General features: G+C 51.0%; 2 protein-coding genes across 5 annotated transcripts in view; one reads left to right on the forward strand and one right to left on the reverse strand.

Annotated features, from left to right (window-relative positions):
* The window catches only part of LOC142585487 (rho GTPase-activating protein 18-like), a 236,760-nt gene that overhangs the window by 123,964 nt on the left and 90,510 nt on the right, over nt 1-22,286 (reverse strand). The window lies entirely within an intron of this gene.
* LOC142585486 (uncharacterized) overlaps nt 13,372-22,286 on the forward strand; it is a 30,132-nt gene continuing 21,217 nt past the window's right edge. For 2 of the 4 annotated variants that reach the window (XR_012829095.1, XM_075696278.1), the window contains exon 1: nt 13,372-13,477. Coding sequence is in view for 1 of the 4 variants with exons in the window: in XM_075696278.1 (XP_075552393.1) it covers nt 13,411-13,477 (67 nt within the window). In the remaining 3 variants the exon portion in view is untranslated. Of the gene's footprint in view, nt 13,478-15,363; nt 15,587-19,296; nt 19,641-22,286 lie in introns of those variants that run through there. The other 2 variants (XR_012829096.1, XR_012829097.1) reach the window with 2 other exon arrangements.

Here is a 22,286-nt window from a genome sequence, read left to right on the forward strand (position 1 = left end):
ACAGCGAATGAAATGGGCGAGGCAAAGAAGGAGAAAGCGGGCCGACGAGGGGGCTGCCCGCTGAACCCGACCGCTGTGTGCTGCTGCTAGCTGCTGCATCGCGTTGCTGGAGTGCCGTCTCGTGACTTGCCTCCTTAAGTACGCGGCGGGGGTCAGCACGGCATCAATCACGGCTCGGCGATGTCCCGATTATCGCGCCGAACCAGCCAGGTTACAGTCGCAGACGGCTCGAGCGGACGGAACAGTGCAGGAACGATCTCCCACAGCCAAACTTTTTCGGGGGTGAGAGCAGGGAAACTTGGAATATTGAAATCAATTTTAGGAAACAAATGTTTCTTGCAGTTAACGGTACAACATAGTTCTTTATAATGTGTCGCTCCCACGAAGTTGGTCATTAAGAGCTGCTGTGGGACTTGAAGCCTGGCTTCAGCACAGTTAAATGCGTTCAGACCAGCAGTTCCCAACTTCTCTTTAAGTGCGGAACCTTTGGGCCGTTCACGGGCAACTTGATAAGCCTCCTGAATGAAGGAAGCGGGAATGAAAATGATAAATGGAGAGGAACGGTAGGCGCTGTAAACACGTGCAAGAACGTGAAGCTAAAGAAGCTCACTCTGCGGAGGCGAGGCTTCCCTTAAAGAATGCAGCCGTGCCTCGTACACGTATAGAACTGCAGTTGTGATATCGACTATACAAGGATGGAGGATGACTACTGGCGATTTCATAGGGATGTTTCAAGGTTTCGAGGAGCTTTGTCTGGCCTCTAAGACACTGCAAGCTAGACTCTCATTACCCACTACGTCCACATGCGAGGGAAGCCAGCGAAGGTGATGGAGGAGACTTTAATGAAGAGATTGGCCTGGAAAGCGCGTCTCTGGCCCGCTACCCTTCCCAGGGTTAGGGGGAAATGAGAGAGGGACTAGCGAAAGACCAAAGTGAAAATGTGGTTGAGCGATTTTTTTTACCTTGCAAACCCTTGCTGTAACGACCGCGTGTAAGGTGCGGGCTTCCTGCCAGGAAGCTCGACAACGAGCTCTTAAGAGTGTCAAGTCGGGTAGCACACAATACATTGAGCGTCAAACCTACTACACACAAATGCCGTCGCAGTAACTCCGTTTCCTTTGTCGACAAAACCGTCGGCAAAAACCTGTGCCTGTGTCTGACGTGTCTTGTGCTCTTTACTCGTTCGCCCTGTGTCGCGCTGTTTGTTTTTTACTCCAAAGATGAACCAACCAGCCACTTTGAACACAGCTGACGGTATCGTCGGTCAACCTTCAAACATTGGCGTCGACAGCGGGGAAGGGGGTGAGGTCTCCGGGGCCCGAGCCTCCTCCGAAGTTTTCCGGGGAAAGGGAGGGGGGTGGGGGAGTGCCCCCACCCTGGAAAAATGAAAGCTTTCCGCCTATGCCTTCAAATGCTCGAACACTAAGAGAGAAAAGGAGTTTGATGAAAACTCGAGATAACATATTTGCAATACGCGCAGCTTGCTGCTTATAGCGTGTTGGAAATAATATGAGAAGGAGAAAAGAACGAGTAAAAGCAAGATTAAAGCAAACCAGGAATAAAGAAACAAATTAAGGCGAGATAACTACAGGTAAACAAAACATTTCGCTTTAGCGACAACTGTACGTGGGAATCTCGGTAAAGAGACCAGACGGCGCTCCAGCTTCTCAAAGGCCACGGAGTCGCTGCCACACTTTCGGAAAGCCGAGACCATGAAATCTCTTTAGAGCAGTGAAACCGCGAGACTTCATACGAGTCCGAAGCCGACGGAGAAGGGCTGGCGAAGCATCGGGCCGGACACCTACGCTCATTGAACCACTGCTGCCTGCGGCGACGCGAGTGCGGCTGCGAGGCATTTTAGATTAACTCTCTGCAGACAATCGTGCTGCGACTCAGACGGCAAGGCAGCTGGTTATCTGCATAGGTAGCCGAAAAAGCACGCGAATCGCTATCAGTCTTGTATGTAACGCTATCACAGAAGACGGATGGCTTCTCCAGCTCCTTGAATGTAGTACATTTAGAATGAAGCGGTAGCGCCTACAAAACGTCGGTGGTTGCTTCCCATATTTAACTATCCTGCTGCACTGACGTGCTTTCGGTTTTGCGTGACATAAGTGCTTCCTCCTGCCGTCGACAGAGGAACAGCATAAACCGGGGGAAGTCCGCTAAGAGGAAACAATAGAAAATTTAAAGAAAGGCAGAAATCGACCGCCATAACACTGCAGCAGAACTGTCAATTGTGGCAGAATTGTCAATTGTGCGCGCAAAAATATTTTACTATGAACGCCATAACACTGCCAAACGTGCCGGTGGGAGGTATAAGTTAGGCTATACTGTTACCAGCCGTTTGTGCTCGTAACCCGAGAAGAGAATGTAGATGATTGAATAAGATTCAAGGCCTCGAGTAATCGAGCCATGACATATACCACACTATTTAAGGACGGTATATATTTAGGTGAATTACGGTATACGCAGGGTGGTCCAACTATCATGCACCAAATATTTAAATATATGCAAATGCCCCGCAGCTGCATGGACAGAACCAAGGTAATGTCGTTTGCCGCCGCTTGGTGATACTCAGATTATCTATTGCATTCCGCCTAATTACATAATTAGCCTTAATTAACGAATCAAGTTATCAAATATTATAGCTAGATGAGAAGTGTCAAAAAGAAAATTGTAAAGCGACATGAAAAACTCCCGATACAGCTTTCTGTTGTTCAATACGTGCTGCATAAAAGTGTCTTTGCGAGCGTGAAAGAAGCCCGCGAATACACGCAAAACTGCCGTGCGACTGGCCGCTCGAGGCACTTTGCGTGCATCCGCAAAGTGCCTCGAGGCGCTCCGTGCTTAACAGCCCAACATCATATATCCACTAAGCGACCACGTCGGGTAACACTACCAATCAGAAAAGCCACGATGAAAAGTGGCTGCTGACGGGAACTTCAGTGAAGACAGTCGGAGTTGGCAAGTCTGACTCGGCATAAATCCCACTGTTCCTCGTTTTCAATTTGACCTGGATTAATGTAGCGTCTGACACAAGATGGCGGCCTCACCTCCCTGTCTATCTCACTCTTGAATTGAATTCTAGAGTTTCACGTGCCAAACCACGATTTGATTATGATGCACGCCGTAGTGGAGGAGGCTCCGGATTAATTTTAACGAACCCCCAATGCAAGGGACCACGGGTGTGTTCGCATTTCGCCCCCATCGAAATGCGGCCGCCGCGTCTGGGATTTGATCCCGCGACCTCGTGCTTAGCAGTGCAGCGCCATAGCTGCTAAGCCACCGCGACAGGTTAACTCCCCTCCTCTTCCTGTATAAACACTGACAGTCAATGGCCCATCTCCAGACCGGTGTCCGCCTGCTCCCTTAACTATGACGAAGTTCACGGGGGTCGGATAACCACAGCGTGAAAAAAAGACAGTGGTTCATAGCTTACGACCACAGGATGAGGGTTTGGTTAACCTTTCCGACTGGTCCGCTGGTCCTCGAGCGCGCCGGCTCCGCTACGCTGAAGCCGCGGCATTTGTTTCGTGAGCTTTATCTCCGCTGCTGGCGCGTTTCCACCGGACGTCCCGCGTCTGCCGCAGCGCCTCGCACGTTGTCCCCCACACCGTGCCATTACGACGATACATCAACTGGTGTAATGCTAAGGGCACGATTGTATCTCAGTTTCATCCGTTGCCCCGGTGTTTCGCAACCGTCGAGGGGGGTTCTGACGCGCCCAAATTGCCCGCCGTCACCGCAGACCGGCTCCCGCGCGAGGCCGGGGCGCCCGGCGCTGGCCTAGCTGCGCCGCCGCCATTGTCCTCTCGGGTGATATGCGCGCACCACCACCGCCACTTATGGGGCGTGTCCGATTTCCCACGTGCGCCCGCTCGAAGGCACGCGGATCGTGCGAACGACGGTGCTCTCCCTTTTTCAAAGGTAAACCGGGTTCTTGCGCACGCAAGCGAGAGTCGCATACATTTGCATATCTTTTGGCCGGGGCCGACGATAATCCTACGCGGATGCGCCCGCGTGGTGATTAAGAGTGGATTACTGTTCTTTTTATTGAAATGAAAATAAAAGAAAGATACGTAGTCTAATGGTGACGGTGACGACTTTTCGCATAGGGGAAACAACAATACAAAAGAAATATATGCAATAAAATGAAAAGAAACCACGTCATAGGGTCAGAAATCCACCCATGAACAATATACCCATGAACATATCAATGTAAAAGTCAAATGCAAGTTGCACCACAATGAGTTTGTAAATACAGTCACAAACACACACAAGCGGCCGTGATGCAGACTGCGATTAGCATATAAACAGATGAGGAATTATAGAGTTAAAGTAATGCACGCACAGAATACAAAAAAACAAGTATAACACGTATATACAAGCACTAATAATTACAAACATTAGAAGCAAGTTATAGTAACATCGTCTGACTATTCAGTGCGACATCGAGTACTTGTTAGAGAGACACTAAAGGTTAATATTAAGTCAACGTGGACTGTTGAAATACCATCCCAGAAACCTCGAAACGCTTGTTTCGTGCGAAGAAGAGACTTATTTTAAGAGAAAACGCGTTCCGAAGCGTCCGCGTACCTCTAGCGCAATTCAAATCACCCGCTCTCCATCGAGGAGTATTGACGTCATGGTCTCATAGTGACGTTGCGCTGTCGGTGAGTAAAACGGCTCCCGCAGACGGCGCTACGGCTTTTCTGCGCAAAACGCAAATGCGCGGCCAGAAACAGAGCCAAGACAGAGCCGACAACAGCGCGAAAGCGGAACTATGCTGGCTAGCGGAAGGAAAAGCGCGCGACGATAAGCTAGTTCTTTATTTTATGACGCCAACTTCCACGCTCGTTGCAATGGACGACCCTGACAACGACACATTGGCTCGCGATGCTGGGCTCGAGTTCGGCGATTTAAGCGCTGATGAACGTGACCTGCTGCTGAGGGCTCGCGCTGCCGGCGTCGTTGCGTACTACTACGCCGGTGGCCTGCTTTGAAAGGCACTCCACGCGACTTCAGTAAGTCGGCGTTGAACTCGTAATCCTCTGGACGAAAGTGCAGCGAGCACACTATGTGATTTGTTGGCTCTTTGCCAGCGCGCTGTGGCAGAGGTACGGCACTTAACCATTTCGAACGGAGGCGTTCACTCGTTGGCACACAGTGATAGGTAACGTTGGATTCGCCACTCCAACTGCCCTTGGCCAAGTTCCGCGGACCGTTCGCGCATTCCACGACATCACATGGACGTGGCATTCTTGCTGCTTGTTCCAAATGCAAGTTTCGTGAGCCAGCAGCACCACCGCAGCACGACGGGATAAAGAAACAACTGAAACTCCAAAGCGCGGGCGGCGCAAAGTCGAGCGCGCAGAGTCGAGCGAAAACGAAACCTTTCGATCACCCGTACTACTCAAGGTTAACGTCAAAATGTTATTTTTTCTTAGAATCGAATTGAAGTAGGCAAGTAGCGTTTTCTTCCGTCTTATATTCTAATGAAATTATCTTTTTAATACGAGTAGTTGAGTACTAGTGACATAAATTGTGATGAGGAGTGCTTTCGTCGTCGGGCTAGTACCGGAATGTCGCTGGGAGGTCTCAAATTGTGTCATGCATTTACCTCAATTTCTCGGTTACTAAAGCTCTGTTCGCGATAATACTGACGCCTTAGACGTTCTAGAGCATTGCTTGATCATTTTCACTTGACTTTCTGGTAACCTTTAGTGTCCCTTTAAGGATGCCCGTCTCTTAGTAAAAATGTTCAGGTGCGTTCAACATGCTTTTCGCTGTGCTATTTTCGACGGCCATGGGCCCAGCAATCTTGCGAGTGCGAAAGGCCGGTGAGGATCAATGGAGTGTAGCTCGTGTTCTAGCTGCAGTCCTTGCATCGCATATATGATGCGTTCTTTTCTTTTTCTTCTTTTTTTTCGTGTCGAGCTGATGTTTTTTCATAGCTCAACAACTCTCCCAGTTCCTCCCGGCCTAACACCTTACTGTTACACACATATTCTTCTTCTTATATTTTTAGGTGTATACTCTCAGGACCTGAAGGCATTACACAGAGGCACCCGGATATGGCAACGATGCAGGCGGGAAGGTAGTTATACTCGTTAGCTGTTCTTGGGATGAAGGAGTTGGAACAAGCATTCTAACATTAGGAGAGCCCCAAGGAACACGTTTAATGCGAATAGCATTCTTTGCTTAATTCAGCGGTCTTGAATCTATCTGTCTATCTGTCTGTCTGTCTGTCCGTCCGTCCAGCCCCTTGTGCCGACACGCTGACCCAAATTGTGTACCTGCTTGAGCCACTAGATGTGTACTGCTGGTCGCAATGCTGTCGTGGTCATTCACAGCTTCGTGATCTTACTCTTGTCACGCAGTCGTCGCCACGCCTTCTATCCCAACCCAGCGACCAAGTTGTCTAGCGGCATGGGCCATTAGGTATGGGCTCGTGGTCGTGATGCCGTCACGGTCACTGCATCGCCGTCACTCTAGCTTTGTTATCTGACATTCGTCATGCCTTGCTGGTGAAGCAGCGCACTGACACGGACACGGCGAAGACGCACAAGAATACACGACACTCGTGTCCATGTCAGTGCGCTACTTCATCAGCAAGGTATGATGTTTAATCACCAACTAGCCCAACTTTTCACATTACTTAACTTCGTTCGTCGTGCCTTTGTCCTCATGCCATTGTCGTCCTACAATCGTCGTCATTCAGCGTCGTTATCTGACTCTCGTCATGCTGTCGTCGTCGTGCCTTCTACTCTGACCCAGTGGTCCAAGTTGTCCGACAGCTTGGGCCACTAATATATATATATATATATATATATATATATATATATATATGTGTGTGTGTGTGTGTGTGTGTGTGTGTGTGTGTGTGTGTGTGTGTGTGTGTGTGTGTGTGTGTGTGTGTGTGTGTGTGTGTGTGTGTGTGTGTGTGTGTGTGTGTGTGTGTGTGTGTGTTCAGAGTCGGGATACAGCCGTGGTCGTTGCACCTTTGGTCATGCCGTTATCAAGCCAATCGTCGTCACACAGTCGTCGTCAACCTGCCGTTTTACCGTTGTCATCACTTCGGTCACGTCATCCCGTTGTCGCCATGTCATCACTGCCATACCGCCTTCTTCGTCGTTCGATCAACGTCAATCTTTCGGCGTCACTGTATTGTAATCACGGTGTCATTATTCAATCGTGATGATGCCGCCCTTGTCATGCCTCCATTGTGAGACCTACGTCATAATGCCGTCGTGGTCGTGTCTTCACTATCACTCCAGTTCTTTTTTTTTTTTTCATTTCAATTCATTTTTATTTCCCTAAAGACCCCCGTTTCGAGGGTATTACATAAGGGATGGGGTTAACGTTGGAAATCATATTTCCTTTATGATGACAGGGTGCAATGTAACTTTATCTAGGAGTGCTTATGGACAAGTTATGGCTGCGATTTCACGGGGAAGGTCGTTCCAGTGACTTGCTGTTTGAACAAAATATGATCTGGAAATAGTCGTACGGGCATGTTGGCGTGAGGCTTTAAGCCGATGACCGGTACATCGAGACGTGCGTGATGGAGGTGCGCAGATGCAAGGATCTTGTTTGAACTGGAAATAATAAAACTTATGAAATAGACAAAGGCTAGAAATGCGGCGGCGGAGGGAAAGAGCGGATGACTGGGACTGTAGCTTGAGCGATGATACACTGATATTATAAGAGTAAGAGCGATGAATGAAGCGTGCGGCTCTGTTTTGCACGGCCTCTAATGAATCAATGAGATATGCATGTTGTGGAATCCAAATGGCGGATGAATACTCAAGTGTTGGTCTGATTAATAATCTGTAAGCAAGTAGTTTCCCACCTAAAAGGGCGTCGCGAGGATGACGTCTTTTTATATATATATTCGCAGATGAGATTAGGTTTGTTACATGCTCACGCCATGACAGATCATTACTGATAGTTATGCCTAGGTAAGTACAAGACCGGAGAAGTTGTACAGGGGAATCAGAAACCGTGTATGTAAATAAATAAGGGTTACGACGGCGATGAAAGGACATGAGCTTGTATTTAGTGGGATTAAGGGTCATCAACCAGAGATTACACCATGCTTGAATGCGATTGAGATTGTCCTGGAGGAATTCTTGATTAGTATTGTTAGTGAATGGGTTACAAATGACGCAATCGTCGGCGACCCGGCGAACATGACATGATAAATTTTGCGGCAAATCATTAATGTAAATTCGGAATAGGAGGGGTCGAAGCACACTTCCTAGCGGAACACTCGATGTTACTGGTAAACTGTTGGGAGGAGTGGTTATTGATGACAACAGACTTTGAGCGACTCGTGACGAATTACTTCATCCAGGCGACAATGTCTGGATGCAAGTTGGGAAAGCTTTAGGAGTAGGAGTTTGTGCGGCACCTTATCGAATGTTTTGGAAAGGTAAAAAAAAAATGGTATCAGTTCGTAAGTTATTATCAAAATTAGAATGGAGATCGTGAAGGAAGATGGCAAGCTGCGTCACGCACGACAAGCCTGTCCGAAATCCATGTTGGGATGGAGTGAATAAATTTATTGAATCCAGATGCTGAACCTGAGAGTAGATGACGTGCTGCATGAGTTTGCGAGGGATGCTAGTTAGTGAAATGGGTCGCAAGTCGAGCGGCGAATTTCTTTTACCTGATTTGAACGCAAGGACGACCTTCCCCATCTTTTATTCTTCTAGGATAATATCTGCGGCGAGTGACTGAGAAAAGAACAAACACAGAAACTTATAGGAGATGTCCTTGGTATTCTTGAGAAATTTTGGATTAATTTCGTCGATTCCGGACGATAATGAAAATCTTAATTTGTCGATTATACATGAAATGCCAAGAAAAATGATGGCTGGCATCGCCAACTCAGATGTAGAAGGCAATGAAGGAAGTGGTTCTTCGTGTTCAGTTGTGAACACTGATGAAAATGCCGTGTTGAAAATATCGGCACACAGAGAATCGCGGGCAACCCGCCGTGGTTGCTTAGTGGCTATGCTGTTGGGCTGCTGAGCACGAGGTCGCGGGATCGAATCCCGGCCACGGCGGCCGCATTTAAATGGGGGCGGAATGCGAAAACACCCGTGTACTTAGATTTAGGTGCACGTTAAAGAACCCCAGGTGGTCGAAATTTCCGGAGTCCTCCACTACAGCGTGCCTCATAACCAGAAAGTGGCTTTGGGACGTAAAACCCCCATGATTTCTATTTTTACGTACTTATCTGCTCCCACAGACGATGAGCGCCTGCTTTCAGCGCCGATTATGTAAACCGGGAGAGTGCGCGCGCAGCGACAGCATTGCGGAGTTCCTTATCTGTGGCGAAAGCGACCTTGTCGATGCTGTACGCACGGCATCGGCTTTTTATGTTCCGACGCACGTCTGCGATGAACCAGAGTGCACCAGACGGCGCAAACGGGTGCATATTTACAATGTGAACGTACACGTAATCAGTGCACATCTCCAGTGCTTATTGCTATCAATATTCGCCGCTTCACTTTTATTTCTCCCCTTCCCTCTATATACGCGGCAACTATAGCTCCTCCATCCGGTCTGTCAGCGTTTCTTTCATTAAAGCGTATGTTTCCACTTCACGATCAAGAAATAATTTTTCGTTTTCTTCAACGGCACTTTGTTCTCTGTGCCATCATCAAAATATTACCAATACTTTTTGAAGTTTTCTGTATAGGCAAACTTCTTGGCAGGAAAGAGTTAAGCGATTGTGCGGTAGGGGTCGCCGCTTTCGGCCCCTTTGCCCTCGGCGCGCATCGCACGACGGCTACGAGGTCGTATATGTATGGGCACGGTAGCGTGATGCCCGTACAATGCTGCCACCGCTGCTATATATAGGTCACGTTACAGTGGTCATGGTAGCGGAGTCAGCAGCCGCAACAGAGGCATATGGGCGAACATCGAACTGCCGGCTCTAGATCTTCGCTCGATTTTTTGCATAATTACACAAAGAAAGATCATCATCATCATCATCATCATCTTTTGTGTCCACTGCAGGGTCGAAAACATCTCCCTGCGATCTCTAATTACCCTTGTCCTGCGCCAACCGATTCCAGCTTGCGCCTGCGAATTTCCTAATTTCAACACGCCAGCTGGTTCTCTGCCTTCCTCGACGGCGCTTCCGTTCTCTTGCCACCCATTCTGTAACTCTAATGGTCCACCGATTACCCACCCCGCGCATTGCATAGTCTGCCCAGCTCCGGCCGTTTTTTTTTTCTTTTTCTTTTAATGTAAATCAGGACATCGGCTAGCGGTGTGCCTCTCCGATCCGCACGGCTCTCTTCCTGTCTCTTAACGTTACGCCTAATATTCTTCGTTCCATCGCTCTTTGCGCGGTCCTTAACTTGTTCTCCAAAGAACAAACGGTGTCTGTCTAAACATCCTCACCGTAACAAGGACGCGCCTTCGAGCGCAGAATCCCTCCATTACAGCCACGCTTTCTTTCCTTTCCCCCGCGGCGTTTGGCCTGTCTGCTCGCTCGGCTTCACGTCGCGCGAAAGTGGGCCGATCCCGGAGAAGCTGTTATCAAAACTGGGCCGATCTTTGAGGCAGTGCAATCTGCGGTCGCGCGGGTCACGTGGGTCGCCTGGTGGGGGTCGGTCACCGCGTCGCGCACTCATGTCATGCTGCAAAACGCTGTGCGGATCACCGACAGTTACAGGCGCGTTACCGCGATGCCAAATGACGCAAACCTTCAGCGACGAGAGAAGTACGTGAACATTTCCTTGCGCGTATGCCTGGACATTAAATAAAATTACACGCATCATGTCTGGCCTCGCGGGGCATTTAAGGGAAACGGCCTCGAGCTTCGCTTGACGCTCATTCCAACAAGTTCGTTACATCTGCCATAATACTTAATATCTCTCCTCTTGAAACGCGGGCACAAGCTGCGATGATGTGTGTGATCACACCATGTGATAATGTATGGGGGCTACTCATTATATGGGCCACGTACACAGCAGACAAAGTGCACACAGTCTTACAGCGTAAACCTTGCGCAGAAAGACAGGCTCAACAGCGCCGAATCAACGAGTGCGCTAAGCAGCTCCGTTGTAATTGGAAAATACGACGAAGCGCGATTGTTTAATATGGCCTCGATCACTTTTAGGGTAAATTGTAAATAAGTAAATGCAACATAGTATGCTGCCTTTATCGTGACCAGTTGACATCATCTTGTAGAGCGCAATAAGGTTATGAAGCATTTTTTTTTTCTTCGCGAAATGGGAGAAGGCGAGGAGGAGTGTTGCTTGCTACAGGCTGGCCCTTCAGTACTTCGATGTAACGCTTAGTTTCAACCACGGACGAAGGGATTCTATATAGGATCAGATGCTGTCGTCAATAGCTGCCATCCAACCATTTTCGCAACCCGCTTCGAAAGCACGTAAATTCGAGAACTTTCTCTCTTACTTTATTTTCGTTTCCGGGGCTTTGAGCGCGCTGTTACAAAAGGAGCCAGTGTGCCACGGGAATAACCCGACAACTACATCTCATAACTGCTTAGCGCAGTAAAAGTCCGCACAAAAACCTCCCTGCACAACGAAAACTTGATGGCAGCATGGGCCGCCCATGACGCCACATATATAGGTACAGTCTGGTGTCCTCTTACCCTCTAACAGTGCAGAATAGCCTATAGGCTCTTCTGCACCGTTAGACCATGTACGTGCGCCTGTGGGGTCTATAGACCCAACAGGCGCACGTACCACTCCTTAGGAGGCACGCAGCCTTGCCAGAGATGGTAAATATTGAGAAGAACTGCGTTGGCAAACCAGTGCGTGGCAAGTACATCCGATGAACACACGTCCAACGGCCTCCCGCAGTATACAGGGCAGCCAGATCGAGTAGCAACGAATTTGAGCATTACTTCCTACACCGTGGTGACTAAGAAAGAATTTCCACCGTGCAAGGAAGGTGAATCGGGGTTTCTGCGAAGAGTCTGTTATACAGAGGACGTGCAATAGCGGCATATGCTATGCGACACGCCAAGAAAGCAGTTCGTCAATGAAATTCGGTCCCTCACTGTTCGTGACAGTGACTTGCTATGCTCACGCAGCAACTTTGGACATCGCCCTTTCCGTGAGCTTCATCGCAATACGCCAGCGTAACTCAACGGGTAGTATTTCAACAATATGTACATATATTGAATGATTTGCATATTTCACAAGATTCAGTTAGTAAAATCGAGAGATTGCCAATAACATACGCGTTCACGGCACTTGTCTGGCACCTCGTGCTGTGTTATAGCAGTGTTTTGGTCCTGAAGAAAACACGGCGATAACGCAGCGCTAATTGCCGTCTAAGTGCCGTAAATGCGTATGTTATCAGAAGGAGGTACCCTCTCAATGCTGCAAGCTTAAGTTCGTTGAAACTTGGAAGTTCACTTGAAACGCAAGCTTTGGAAATGCTGCATGTTGAGTTACTTTGGTGCATTGCGGTGAAGTTAAACAGATTGCCGAAGGGGGCAATGTCCAAAATTCCTTGGCATGTCTGCTCAATAAAAGTGAGAATATCCGAAAAAAAAAAAGAACGAAATAAACCTCGGTAAGAAGTTACATAGACCTCGCAATAAATAAGATTTCGCTTCATGCAGTCTTAACAATTAGAAGAACAAATGGTATAAGAAAGCGTCAAGAGACGCGCAGGACACAACGTTTTGTGTTACGACGTGACCGCCTCTTCAGCGAGACAAATGCACGTTCGCTTGTTCCAAAAAATATTCAGACACCTGATCAATTATTACAGTACACTTCGGCGCAGAAGCAGCCAGACAACGGCAGAGTAACAGACACGCAAACGGGACGGGCGCCGACTTTCCCAGCAGTGCTCGCACCAAACGCCCCTTACTACTTCGCCTCCCCTCTCGATTCGCTCTCAATCTCATTCTCGTCCTTCTCGCGACCGCATAGAATTACCAGTGGTCACTGACTAGCCGGGACGGAGCGCGCGTATCTAGACTACGGTGGGCTCTAGTATCTAGACCACGAGTGGCCGCTGGAAGAGGGCGAGCGCTCGCCCGACCGGCTCGCAAAGCACCCGGTGGGCGCGGATCCCAGCCGTCAGCGTCACACTCTGCCACCGACACCGCGTGAGCGACAGCGGTGCCGGTCGCCTCGGCTTCCGCGACGGCGCACCCCGACGAAGGCTGCGCAAACACTCCCGCCTCCCGGAAGCTTCCGGTCGCACTCTGACGAGGTCGGTGCGCTTAGCGACGCAGGTGTCGGGAGCCAGCGATATGTATACGACTACGCCACTCCGCCTCCGATTAACCTTTCGGTCCTCGGAGCAAGACCCCCGTTCGCGCCAGTGCCGACAGCGATGCGGGAGCACAGCTGTCAGAAAGACTCGATCGCTTATGATTGTAGAGTGACGCGAAGAAAAATGGAAATGCAATTTCACGTTGATGGACGTGCTGGTTGTATTTATAACTCGGCTGGGAGACGATCGGGTGAGTGAAAGACTTTAACGAAAGGTGAAGACGTCAATCACGCTGCACGCTGGGCTTGCTGCTGTATAGCCGAGTCCTATAACTGCCCCGCTTCTTTAGTTACGCAAAGCAGGAATCATGGATGACGCCGTAGTATATCTGCATGCAGGTACTTGATTTGGTCCTTTAAATTTTCTTTCTTGATGCGTGTCCGCGTGCATCGTGCATGCATGTGTGTTTCCCTGGTATCATCTCAATCACCCACCATCTGCAGCACATGTTGACGCGGTTCAGGTTTGGACGCATACGACGTCGCTCAGTCTCCGGTTCAGAAAAAAAAAAAAAAACATTTTCGTAAGGTGACGGCAACCAATACAAGCTAATACAAAACTCAGAAAACGTTCTCTCCCTCTTTTTTCTTTATTTCTTTACAACTTCTATTCCCCCACCCCATTGCAGGGTAGTAAAACGGAAACTCGCATCTGGTTAACCTCGCTTTATTACCTCTCTCTCTCTCTCGCTATCTCTCTCTCGTTCTGTAAACGGCTTTGGTGCTATACAATAGCCTGAATAAAGGTTTACGTGGCCTTGCGCTTAAGTAAAAGCATAAGCAGCACGACTAACGCGAGCACACGGTGGCAACGTTCCTCTTATTGCTACGTCGGCATTTTTATTCGGTCGCCAAAGCGGCTTCGCAGAAGAATTAGTCAAACGGCGTCACCATAACGCCTGGGCAAACGTAATGGGAAGGTTGATTGTAGTCTCTAAGCATGTGTCTCACTATAGTCAAGTGGCAAAGTTCACAAGACGATTACAACAGTGAAGCTATGGCGGAGTGAGGCCTGAGGCAGCTCACCCTCGATCGGCCGTATTTCAAAAGAACATTGGAACTCCATGCATGCACACGCGGATGGCGGAGTGACGTCTCACAAAGTGCCGTGACCTGTCAGCCGGTTCCTGCGCTGCGTCGCAGAGCGGCAAAGTGCCACGTTTAATGACGATTATATGACCATGGAACGGAAATCGTGATAAGGCAATCTTCTGTTACGCGCACGCATTCGCGGTGCCCGATGCGCAAGGCCCGCTTCCCGACGGGTTTTCCCCGGGAGAGCGGCCACTTTCGCCGCAACAGCTCCGGACTTCCCAAGAAGTGGAAAGAGAAGAACCGAAAATTCAAGAGGGCCGACTCCATGACGCGCTCTCGACAGGCGACAGGACGACCGCACGCCTGCGTCTCATCGGCCGCTGCACGAATTTGACCTCAATCTGCGACCGGGATAGGAGGTGAGCCTCGACGAGTTGTTACGGACGCTCCAAAGTTCAAGAAACTCGAACATCCGGCCTTATTGGCACGTCATCGAGGTGCGCCTCGCCATCAAGTTTCGGACGCCTACTTCACAACTGCCGAAACGCCTGGTCCTCCGCCGGAAACGGCACGGCAAGGAAATCGGGACCACGTCAAGTTCTTTTCCACTTCGGCACTTTCGCTAAACATGAGATGCGCCGCGAAGATGAGAAATCGCTCCATCAAAACAGCGCGCGCGCGCGCGCGCCCGGTGGCCTAACGTGTCGTCGAGCCACAACAAACGGCTCGGCTTGGCTTGCGACTCGGCCGCCGCCCCGCTCCGTCTACACACGCGGCCGACGCTCCACCGCTCAAGCCCCTCCGAAGTTTGCCGCCGCCGCAAGTTTGCGAGAGTGCGTGCCGGAAATATCAGGGTTGGATCGACGTCAGGTCGCTATTGCGCCAGCGGTTCTTCCCTCGGCAGTGCGGTAGCGGCAGGCACCGTAAAAAATAAAGGCGCGACCTTTGTTTGCGCAAGCACGTGGCCGCGATTCCGCTCTGGGCGGCGCGAAAGTAAGCGTCGTCGTCGTATAGTCGTCATCGTCTGAACCAGAACGAATCCTCGAAACCGATTTCCGCGCGCGCGCGCTCGCGAGCACAGCGGCCGGGTTGCGTCACCGCGCCGGCATGATCCGGAGCTCTTGACCAATGGGAGCCGCGGTGCAAGTGGGCCACCGGTCGGCGACACACATCGGCGGCGCCAACAAGAGCCCCCACTGGTGGGCGCCGGCCGTCAGCTGAGCCGCAGTCTTCCTTCCGACCACAACAACCTTCCCGTTCGACAGGTGAGTGTCGGCGACGGTGTAGCCTTCCGCATCCGGCGGCCCGACCGACGAGCGAGCGAAACCGGTGACCTTGCGCGTGAGACCGGCGGCAACAATACGCGAGCGCCCTTCGACGCCACGTTCCGGCCGTGCGTTTCCGCTGCGGAAGGTCTTCACGGACGGGATGCGCGCGAAGACCGTGGCCGAGAGCTTCCGGAAAGTGTCATGTATACCGGCCGGCCGGGAAGTGATAAAACTGCGGCGAGTTGGACGCGCGCCTCGTCTTTCTCCGGGCCGTGGCCCCCTGGTCGTTCCGACGTACTGGCTTGTACTGGATTTGGCAAGTGGGACTTCGTGCCGCGGCTTTAGTGAGTTCGTGTTTCGTTCGCCGGCTGTTATTACCACGGGCGCGTGTCAAGGCGGCGCGAAATCGCAGAAAGATTTCAGCGGTGAAAATCACGTATGGGAAATGTATTCGCCGCTACAATTAATGCTAGGTCTTCGTGGATGCAGCCAGCTCGTGCTGGGCAGCTTCGAAAGCCCGCTCGATCGAATGCTTTGCTTCAACCCGCTATGCACCGCGAAAAGCCGGTAAAGGTCGCCAGCGCATGTCATCATTGGTAGGTCTTTCGCAGTACGTCTAGGATACCGGCCCGGCTGCTCCATCATAACGCTGCAACGGCCTGCGCGGGCTTACCGCGCTGTACCGACTCAGGGGCTTCGATGCAGAACAGGCATGTTCCACAACTTCGAAGATCATGAAGCAACTCAGCTGATTGGAAACTTAGAAGTTTCTTCTTTGTGAATGCAGAAAGGGCTATAGACTTACCAAATATAGTGTTACCATCATGTATATATACATATGATACTAAGCAAAAAGAACTGCTTTCAGCTCGTACGTTCCGTTGGGTGCAAATTTACATCCACGACGTCATTAGGTTTCATGAATCCCGTCTGACCCAATACTACCGTTCTACGGCGAGGTCACGTGAGGGTACTGAATGCATAATTATAGACGCATTAATCAGATTCACGAAAATCATCTAGACAGATGCTTCCAGGATATGTACATAGCACTGGCGTTATGGATGTCCCGAACGCAGGGAGCGAGGCTGCAAACGTGGAGGTATGTAGTATAGCCGACCCGTTGGTAGGTTGAGCGCAACGCACTATACCGTTGGGCACAAGAGGAGAAAAGAACTAGGCCGCAGTCGAATTATCCGCAGCACGCCAAACAACCGCATAAGCACGCGTTGACAGAAACGCGCTAGTAGCATATAAAACGACCGATAAACAGGTCACGTGCATGTTACGTCAGCAGTCGTAGCGAATTGCCAAAACAGGGTAAACTGCCAAAAACGGATGTCGCATGTCGATACTCCTTCTGTTTCAGTATTTACTCGAAGACATAGCGTCCATAGTGTGGCATAAGTTCAGAAAATGAGCATGGAATCGTGCCGACGCGAAGCCACCGGCAAGGAGTCTACCCTTAGAGCATCCGACTTTCTCGACCCGGAAAGACTTCCCCGTAAAGCCGCGCGCGTGATCTATGCCTGCATGCGGTCACGTGGATACGAAGCCGTTCCTCTCGGCCTGCACGCACTCGGATGCAACGCGCCGATGACGAGAGAAAGAGGACCAACCGCGCCGCCGACCTTGCGCTCAGCTGTCCGACGATTGCTCACCCCAACCTCTGACACCAGGAGATAGCCAGTGATCTTTCGCTTTCATTTCCTTTTCCTCTCGGGCCATCATGTGGGTCGTCTCCTCACAATCGACGCCGGGAGAAAGTATACGACCGCGCCGTTCCACGGCACAGGTAGAAGAGGGTGCTTCTGCTTTCGCCCTCGTCGCCACGGGTCACGCTGGGTCCCCCCGGGGGTCGGTGCTTACCTGAACTTCCTGGAGCGCGTGCCACTTCGGGGGCACCATACGTAGAGAGGGGGGGAGGGGGCGACTTCGATGCGGACGCCTCCCCTTCCTGTGAGACGCCCCCCTTCCTACTACGCACACGCACGGAGAGGCCCAGCAGCCTCCTAGCGAGGAAAAGTACTCGCTCCCACGACATAGTCTCCGGGAACCGCTGAATTCTCGAAACGGGACCGAAGAAAATTGGACCCAATGGGTCGGACATGCGCTGCATTCCGTACTAAAACCATCCCGTTCTGTTTATCGGCGTTTCTCGAAGTGAACGACCGTAGCTGAAGCGCAGTGGGCCCCGGGCGATCCGCCAAAATAGGCGTTGCCTCGCTGCCGCTCCAAAAACAGCGCCGAATTCGTTAACGCTGGCCGGTACACGGCCCGGTACCAGCGATCCCTCAGCCACCCCGATTCATCTAGAATTCCAACCAGGAGGTCCGTACTAACGCAATGTTCAGCTCGGGGCAGTGTTTGTGAAGCTTTTGCTTTGAGGGTACGTTTCGCATGGAAGCAATTGTGCGTGACAGGAAATTAAGGCATCGAGAAGCACTTGCGGTGCGAACTTATGGTCGCCCGACGCATTTCCCTTCAAACGTCCCATTCATTCTTTATCTATATGCGAAACTTCTACACAGCACTTGTTGCATTATGAAACAAAGCTGCGAATGCTGCACGTTAGGCCGTCAAGCTTATGTTGTTCAACAACCTCAAGTCGCGCTTCGAGCCCAAAGGAGCCGCAGATAATACCCGTATCTCATGCAGCGGATTGTGCAGCTTTAGCTGCGCCGTCTAATAATGTTGCCGGAAAAAATCAACAGCGAGCTCAACCATATACGTCGGCACCGTGACGTTTCAATACAGTTGATACGGCGACGCGCGCCCGAAAGGACCGCTAATACCATTCGTCGGTGAAAGGGGACTCCGTTTTCCCCATGAAACCGACAAGCGATCAACCCGAGGTTTCTTAATATCTGCTCTCAGTAAGGTCACCGGGGCGGAAAAAAACAGTGATAAGAGGACGGCGCGATGAACGGCAGGTGTATACGTGCTATTCGGTTAAGCTATACAGGCGAAGCAGTGATGACGGGGACGTTGCGAAGACCTGCGACGCTCAGGTGATCGCAACGTATGCCGGCACGCGCGCCAGACGAAAACGTGCCGGCCGATATCTCACGCCCGAGTACACCTCCGGCAGAGTGCTTCGCCGCCGTTAGTGCCTATGCCTTTGGCAGTGAGGCAAAACGACCACATAAAGCGGCTCCTAATTGCCTCATACGTACGAGACCAATCTCATCGGATCGTCCCCACACATGCAGCGAGGTCCGGCGAAGCGAAGGAACCCCCTAAACAATGCCGGAAGGAAAGGCCTTAATACGACAAGAGGAACGTGGCATCTGATGGTGGCACGCGTTTTGCCGCCGCCGCAAACAGAGATGGCGGATAAGGGCGTCCGGGAAAACACGCGTAGTACACTCCCACTTCACCTCGGCGTTGCCGTCCGTCCCGCGACCGTCGCGAAAGAGCTCATCGCCAGCAGCGGTTTCGGCGCCCGGTATACGGCGAATTCGCGTAGACTTCCGCGTGCTCCGGTGAGAGTATGTCCCGGGGCCGCCAAGTTAAGAGTGCCGGCGTGCGGCAGAAGCAGGGGCGCGGATCTTCCTCGGCATTAGCTAAGAACGGTGGACCCCGCGCGGGGAAAGGGAAAGGGACGCGCTTCGCTTTCGGCGAGCTGGTCCGCGCGGCCGGTGCGAATTCGAAGCGAGGCGAGGCAGTGGGGGCAGCGAACCGCGGAGCGCGCTTGGTCGTCGCCGCAGCGGAGCAGCTGAGGGAGGAAGAAGAAGAAGAATACGAAGGCGTTCGAGCGAGAGGGGTCCTCCCCAGAATCGAGAACGCCGCGACGAGGAAAAGTGGCGCGCAGTCAGTCAGTCTCGCCCGCTCGACCGCCGATGCCGCCGTCGCTGCAGCTGAAGAAGAGCCACGCCACGCGATCGACGACGGTGTGCACTGCTACCATACTCTAGCCGCGGGGCGTCGTTGTTGGATGGCGTCGCCGCGTGGTAGTCGCCGCCGCACGTGCTACTATACAGTCTTTGAGGAGGAGATGGCATCGCCGAATCCGTGAGACGCGCCCCAAAGCCGCCGCCGCCGCCGCAAGGTAATGCCTCTTCGATAAAGTGCTGGCCGCGAATATTCGCCCTTATCGATTAGCGCTATCGGCGGTGACACCGCCGACAGGCAACGCTCGCGCGCTTTCTTCCTCTCGAGCACCCACTGATTGAAAGAAGGATAAAAAGAAACTGCCCTGATAAAGATCGTAGTCACGCCGGGATTTGCTAGTCGTGAGGTAAGCTATGAAGAAGAAGGCAGCGCTGTTGTATAAGCAACGCTTCTATAGACGTCACACAAAGACGCGGGCATGGGTGCATACGCTGCTGAGAAAGCGAGCATGGACGTTTCGACTTGCGTGCCACTTTTACAAGAACATTCGAGCTTTGTCAGCAAGATAAAACAAAGAAAAATGCGCTTGAAGCGTGGCTGTTTGCAGTACGTGCATGACGCTACGTCAATAAAAGCTTCTGGAAGGCACTCTTTAAATCAAGGAGCCCACAACGGCCCCTCCCGTTTGTCAGGAGTTAATACGCCGCTTTTCTGGAAGGCCTTCGCTCCATGATGTCACGTGGACGCTAGCTTCACCTAGAGAGGAATTAAGGGGAAGTTTCTAATCATTCATGCCGCGTGTGCGCAGGCTTCCCATGGCACGTAGACACACATACGCACAAAAAAAAAGTGCAGTCTATACAAAACAAATCGCAAGAGCGTGCTAGGCTAAATAACTATCCCGGCGCACCGTATTCGAAGAAACCTCCCGAGACCTATCTGACAAACGTTGTTTTATTCTCACTGTTGAAGTGCTGCCAACACCCCCAGCTGACCATATTGAGCGCTCTGTGTTCCCGCCTTCTCCGCAAAATAAGGCGCCGGGGCTTCAGCGCCGTTGGGGTTTCAGCGAAGCCTAGCGAGTGTCCTGCCCGCCAAGGATTCTGTTATCGGCGACGAAACTGCGGCCTTCGTATCCTAAGCTTGCAACGGACAACGTGCATGAGCAAACTTTTGGAGACATACCGTATTTGAACGACCTTAATGCGCTATATTTTTTAAATAAAATAGTGCGTTCAAGTTCACGTGCGTGTTACAATTTTAACTATTCCTACTCAAAATCAAAAACAATAACAATACTCAATAAAAGAAATAAAGAAAGGGAAAGAAAAGCTCACTGCAAGGTTGCTAGCCACACTGCCTTCCACCAGACGTCGTTGTTTAACGCCTTGGTTTGCGGTCGCGATTGTTCAGTTTGATGTACGCCTGTCGTAGCGCTTTTACTTAAACGCCTTTAGTAGAGATAGTCCAGTGGCATGATATAAAAAATAAAGACGTTCTCATTACGAGGCATCCTTCAAGCGTAAGGTGATCCTTCTGGTAGAAGAACAGGGTAACCGGGTAGGGTCGCGTGTGTTAGGCGTTCCCGAGACATGCGTCAGAAATTCGCACCGGCAAAGCAATTAGTAATGCATTAGATAGAAGTGAAGATAGCCTTTTGTGGTTTGCAGACAGCGAAAAAGGAGGTGTGATGAGACTTCGACAGCGATAGCCGCTAAGTTTTGAGCTGTGTGTGTGTGTCTTTGTGCTTTTGCATGTTCCATAAGATCGTTTCAACACGTTACGCGTCGACTGAGGTTTCGTTGCTTGATGTGCGCGGTAGAATCGGCACCAAGCGTGCGTGCGTGCGTGCGTGCGCGCGCGCGCGCGTGTGTGTGTGTGTGTGTGTGTGTGTGTGTGTGTGTGTGTGTGTGTGTGTGTGTGTGTGTGTGTGTGTGTGTGTGTGTGTGTGTGTGTGTGTGTGTGTGTGTGTGTGTGTAAGCTTGGTGCCGATTCTACTACCTGCGAGTTACAATCGGGGGCTCGGTAGAAGCGTGCAAATACGGTATGTACGCTACGCCCGCCGTCATAGCACAGCGACTATAGCGTTGCGCAGCTGTGCTCGAGGTCGCAGGTTCGATCCCGGCCGCGGCGGCCATATTTCGATAGCGGCTGAATGCGAAAACGCTTCATGTATCGTGCATATAGGGGCGGGCTCACTAAGGAAACCCAGGTGAGCCCTTCCACTGCGGAGTGCCTCATAATGAGATTGTGGTTCTGGCACGTAAACCCCCAGAATTTAATTTAACTTAACGCATCTACGCCTTAGGTTTATCGATGGAAAGTTCATTCGTTTGCGTTACCGTATCGCGTGCGATCATTTGCTGAGGAATAATAAAACGTAGCTAAATGGCGGTCATCCCTGAAGAAAAAAAAAACATAGAACGGCACAAAATTCGAGGTGCTCAAGGGTTCATCTACTTTCCCTATTTTTCAAGATAACCAGCGACACAGTTTGCAGAGCTCCTTCAGGTTAAATAGCCAGGGATAGTGGAGGCCCATCGCATGTAATTCGTAGTGCAACGAACATCACAATATACGAGCAATAATAATTTTCTTATCCGCGTTGTATAGACACAGACAATGCATATTCGCTTGCGAATCTGGACAGAAGAGCTCAGTTTCAATCGCGGCAGCGCCAACTATACAATGTGCAGGACCGCGGACACATTCGACTGGTCGCCAAGACGCTTCTGCGTTGTAAAAAGGAGAAAGTTGACAGTGCACTGCAAACTTTCTCTTCTTTAAAATGCAGACGCGCCTTTGCATCATCTTCGCCGCTCCTATGCTGGGTCCTTGCCGTAACGACGTTCAAATGGGGGAA

This window comes from Dermacentor variabilis, chromosome 6 (genome assembly GCF_050947875.1).
Source record: "Dermacentor variabilis isolate Ectoservices chromosome 6, ASM5094787v1, whole genome shotgun sequence".
Classification (NCBI taxonomy): Eukaryota; Metazoa; Arthropoda; class Arachnida; order Ixodida; family Ixodidae; genus Dermacentor; species Dermacentor variabilis.